At 40.1% G+C, this 5,318-nt stretch overlaps 1 protein-coding gene across 1 annotated transcript; it reads left to right on the top strand.

Annotated features, from left to right (window-relative positions):
• The first annotated feature begins 259 nt into the window (after positions 1–259).
• helt (helt bHLH transcription factor) lies at positions 260–2,090 on the top strand. The gene is made up of 4 exons (XM_049571677.1): positions 260–387; positions 975–1,079; positions 1,252–1,348; positions 1,614–2,090. Exons 1-4 carry the CDS (start codon positions 361–363, stop codon positions 2,087–2,089), a joined length of 705 nt encoding a protein of 234 aa, XP_049427634.1. The 5' UTR covers positions 260–360; the 3' UTR covers position 2,090.
• The last annotated feature ends 3,228 nt before the right edge of the window (positions 2,091–5,318 follow it).

The raw sequence follows: 5,318 nt of genomic DNA, 5'->3' as shown, positions 1-5,318 counted from the left end.
TCCCAACGCTCACTTCTTATTTCCCGCCTGGGTTGTTACTATGCAAATAATATTCCGAAAGTAATCACGTGTCTTTTGAACAGCCACGTGGATTAACAAAGCAGGTTTGCCCCCCTGCTAGCCCATGGCTTTAGATTTTTACTATTTCTTTAACTGATCCTAAATGCACACATTTACCCAGTGCATGGCTCTAATCCCATGGAATAATTTACACCATGAATGCCACAGTCCCTCGGATGATCCCTTTATAAGGACCAGCTTTCCCCTCAAACCTCAGTCTGCCTCATCTCCTGCCACAGCGACACATCTCTCCAACTTCCATCTCATCTGATTTTTAAGAAGTTTGACAGACATCCGTCGATGGCATCAAAAATGAAAGACAGGAAGGTACGCGCTTCTTGTGCGCACTGCACTATGAGGACTGAACTATTTTGCCAGCGCTGCACTTTTAACAATTTTGAGCCACTTCATGGAATTTTGTATTTCAGTATTTGCATCGATTATTGTTCAACTACAACTTGGAGTTATTTTTATGTTAGTGGAGGGGGAAAGTATTGTCCACTTACTCTGTGGCACGCGTTACAGGATAACTGCGGCGCGCTACTGGTGTAGAACAGCCTCTCTGACATTTACGGAATATTTGGCAATTATAATGTAATTTACTGGTTTACAAACACTTATAAGATGCTAAATCTACTAAAGGAGATTTCAAACATGTCCATTAAGGCGGCAGAGTTATAGAAACTGCCCGGAGCGCAGATGTATCCCGCGCGCTCTGGAGCAGCAAAGCGCGCGGCGCGCAAAACTCTCCGGGAGTTACAGATCTCGTCATACATTTTCCATCGCTCTGTTTCTTCCTATAAATATCTCCCTGGCTGTTTTATGTTCGTATTTCTGCTTGACAAAATAGCTGTTAATGAGGTGAAGTATAATATATTTGTGTGCTCATATTGTGTCTCTCCCTGTTTCCACAGAGAACTCCCATCTCCCACAAAGTCATAGAGAAGCGAAGACGGGACCGCATTAATCGCTGCCTTAACGAATTAGGAAAAACTGTTCCAATGGCACTAGCAAAACAGGTATTGTAAAATTTTAACGTTTTTTTTCTGTTTGAGAGATCTTATATATTCTAAAATATTGATAATTTAGCAAGAAAATGTTTATCCCCCCAATGTTTATCAAATAATCTAGTCATTTAATATTTGCAGTCAAACAGTTTATAATGTTTGGATTTTCTTGATATTTTTGTAGAACTCTGGAAAGCTGGAGAAGGCTGAAATCTTGGAAATGACAGTGCAGTACCTGCGAGCTCTCCACTCAGCGGATTTCCCCCGCGGGAGAGAAAAAGGTGAGTCAGCTTTACATGGAGCTCCGACACTTTACGCACCACAATCCCACATTTCTGTTAATAGACTGTGTGAAAACTTGTACAGGGCTGATTTGTTATAAATCTGAGTTATTTCTATAGTAATGTAGTTTTAAGTTTGACCAAACTAATATCGATACATTTGCTTCTAAGTTCAGGTTTACGCAGAAACACTACGCTGCGTCACACTTGTTGATCACTTAATATCTGCTGGGTTGTAACCGCTGTTTTTTATGATTCATTCCAGGTGAACTGCTGGCTGAGTTTGCAAACTACTTCCACTACGGATACCACGAGTGTATGAAGAACCTGGTGCACTACCTGACCACAGAGGACAGGGCTGAAACCAAAGACATCAAGTACGCACGGATCCTCGCCTTCCTACAGTCTAAATCCCGTGTGGTCACCGAGCCTGTGTTCGGCTCCGTCGGCTCCATGCCCGAAACGTCTGACTACCTCAGCCAGCTGCACTCCTCCCCGGAGCACCAAAGCCACAGCCCGTCTGACTCCGTGTACCAGCAGAGTCCACCGGGACACTTCTCCTGGCACAGCTCGACCCGCAGCCCGGGCCTCTCATACCCAGCAGTGCCGCTCTCTGCGCACACGCAGCAGCACGGTGGATACTTGTCACCGGTGCAGGGACTCGATCACCACTATTTCAACTTCATCGGTCACACGCACGCCAACACGTTCAGTTTGCACAGCGCGCAACACGCCATGTAAATAGCTCCGCTTTGTTTTGATATTGTTTTTATTTATATATTTGTGAATGATGGAAATAGATCATGTACATATTGTGAATAAATATTTCTGAGAAAACTCAGCTTGTTTTGTGATCATTCGTACTCAAGTTTGGGTGTACAGGTGACGCTCTACGTGCGTAAAGGTCTCCAAAATTATAAGAAGTTACAATCCTGTTTCCTAAGTGCTACGGAAAGCAACACAACGGAGGGTGAAGAGAAAATATTTGCAAGTTCAACGCTGTAAATTCTCACTTTCTTCAGTCTTCAGTGAATTATTAATGCTTTTGTGATTTTGCCTTACACTCAAGAACGTAGGTTTTGTTACAGAGACACATATGAAAAAGGGTTGGGGTTCTCATCCAGGAAATTTTGAGCACCCAACACTTAATTTGCTGCATTCTGGTTTACTTATGCACCAATCTGGGCCTTTTCCGCGTCAGTTTAGGGTGGAAATGTCTTAAATTTTGTCAAAATAATAGTCCTCTACTACTTTTAGGTTTTTAATGGGGAGGACAAATGCACGTTTTGACTATTTAGGAAGACATGCCCCCTGTGTCCTCCCTAAAATCTTCACCTATGCATCCAAAAAACAATCTAGCTTCTAAAAAAAGAGCTTACATGTCTTTTTAGGAAACCAAAGTAAATGATAAAGTCAGGACTGTTGGGAGTCATTTTGATAGTAATGAGAACCATTAGAAAATGACAGCCTGGGCTCAAATTTACCAAAAGCTCACAAAAGCTCATAGTATTCTTCAGTCTTTTCCACAGGCTTGTCTTTGGGTGGGTCTGTGTGTTTAATGGGTGTCACAGCAGGTTTCCAGGGGGCATACATGAGCCTGATTCCCACTGGGCCACCCGCTCCTGACTTAAACAAACCTGCAGTTAACAAAACCATTATTTCACCCAACACTCCCCACTCTTATTCAAATCTGTGATTGAATACAAAAAACATTTTTGGACCTAATAAGGGAAAATATGTCAATAAAGATTTTCATACAAAGCACAGTTTCACATTGAAGGACAAAAAAGCAGTTGGGAATGAAAAGTTGCATTTCTAAGATCTTAAAGAAGAAAGTGTCAAAACAAGGTAAAAGCTTTCCTCCTTCTGAACTTGAGCCAAGTATTTCCATCTGTTTAGGGAAATGAGGCTGACTATTCATCAGGAGTAAAGAGGGATGTTATGCAGCGAGGACAGAGCCACCCTGGTTAAAAGTTGGTGCTTATTTACATGTAAAATGTGTTGTTTTTTTAGACAGTAGCATTACATTGACATGAACAATTTCATCAACAGGAAGGGAAATTTGCAAAGCCTTTTAAACTTTTCTTTCACCCTCTAAAGGAAAGCCACATTGGGAATAGTTACTGTCCAAAGGGGCTCTTTGCCTCCCACAGAATAGGGAATTACTCTGATCAAAAGGGAACTGTTTTTGCCAAGCTTGTGTCTGCTATATGTGACCACGGAGTCTCAATGAATGCATTAAACTGCTTCAAGGCTCCTTCTGTCTTTCTTTAAGTAAGTTGTTGGATTGTAAAGAGGAGAAGTTAAAAAAAGGAGCAGGGGGAAACTCCTTGTTGTGATTTTTTTTTAAAACCAAGGAGCCCCATTGTGGTGCCTCTGAAAGGGGAACAATCTCTGCGTCTCTTGTGCTTTATCCTTGAGTGATTGTGAAGAAAAATAATCAACACCATGAAATCAAAGTTTCTATTTGGGAGGAGCTCAAGAAAACACTTTTACTCCCAGTTTCCTTCATAAGAAAGAAGAAGAAATCATAACACATACATCTCTCCTGTGTCAATAACACCTTACCTTAACAGGAGACAAGTACCAAGGTATGCTGTAGGTGTCCTCGTATGTTGACACATATGATAGATGGAAGATTTGTTTCCGGCTGGATGAGTACAGATGCAGGGATAAGCCCACATTAATCGCCTGGATGGTTGGATAAACCCACATTAACCAGCTCCTGACCAAAAAAAAAAGACAAGCAACAACAGAGCAAATGAATGAAATGAAAGACAAGTGTCCACGCAGATGGAAAAGTGACAATACGATAAAAGAGAAAAGGCTTTTGAGGGAATACTTGGATCCCTACAGCTCCAATATTGGTTTAAATCCTGACTCTAAACAGGAGGAAAAAAGACTCATGTTCAGCCAGATGAGAAAGATTTAGCTGCAGCACATCACATGAATAATAATAAATTGAGCACGGATAAAAAAAAAAGGACTCAAAAACATTTATTGTCATGTAAACTGAGCTGCGGTGGCAAAGCTTCACTTTGAGAATGTTTGTCTTTCGCATTAATATCACATGCTGAGCATTAACAATCTGCTCTAAAGTAAAATATTCATCACTGGAATGTCAAAGGAAAACACAATCCATACTTTGAGCCTTTAACTGTGGGAACAAGTCCACGACAGTATTATTCTCTTGTGTGTTTGTATCTTATGAATGTAAAAGAATTTTTATCAATAAACCAAAACAAATAAAAAAGTTATGTTAAATAAATTATACTATTTTTAGAAATCTTGTGCATCCATTAAGAAAAAAACCTAATTATTTATTTAGCAATAAACAGCATTTTTATGTTTATTTATTTTTTATTGTTATTGAGCCATTACTGTAGTTAAAGCTGCTCTTCCATCTGCAGACACAAGACACTTTGTACCACCATTAAATGTACCAGCCAGGGGCCAGTTAATAAACAAACATTTGAGGACATTTGGGGCTTAACCTCAACCTCTTTTGGGCGGTATTTACATTCAGGAAACAAACTTTCCCAGTGTGAAACAGTTTATTTTAATTACAAATTAGAAAATGGTTGGCAGGCCACCCAGCACCATACTGCGGGCCACATTTGGCTGTAACTTCACTTCTTTATACCACCAAGTTTTGTTAGAGAATTCTATGTATTTAATTCTGTTTTGCAACTTGCACTTCTTATTTGTAACTATCATTATCTTAATACACTTCATATCCATGTATAAAATATTCAGAATGTGTTATTCACTTGCACTCATAATGTATTTAGTGTTCTAGTTTTGAAAACTTCAAAAACGTACTTATCTATGCTTCTGTTGTCCTGTTCAGTTCTGCCTATACCTCTGCTGCTGTAACACTTGAATTACCCTGTTCGGGCTCAATAAAGCTCATCTGATCTCACATGTCCTAAAGGGGCTTTTCAAGAAAAGGAAAGGAGACTACATTTAA

The sequence above is a fragment of the Epinephelus fuscoguttatus genome, linkage group LG3 (genome assembly GCF_011397635.1).
Source record: "Epinephelus fuscoguttatus linkage group LG3, E.fuscoguttatus.final_Chr_v1".
Taxonomy (NCBI): Eukaryota; Metazoa; Chordata; class Actinopteri; order Perciformes; family Serranidae; genus Epinephelus; species Epinephelus fuscoguttatus.
This window is presented reverse-complemented; position numbering and strand designations above follow the sequence as displayed.

Coding starts and splice junctions, on each gene's coding strand:
- helt (XM_049571677.1), top strand. CDS start 361: ATGGCATCAAAAATGAAAGACAGGAAG. Junction 388..974: donor CAAAAATGAAAGACAGGAAG/GTACGCGCTTCT, acceptor CTGTTTCCACAG/AGAACTCCCATCTCCCACAA. Junction 1,349..1,613: donor CCCCCGCGGGAGAGAAAAAG/GTGAGTCAGCTT, acceptor GATTCATTCCAG/GTGAACTGCTGGCTGAGTTT.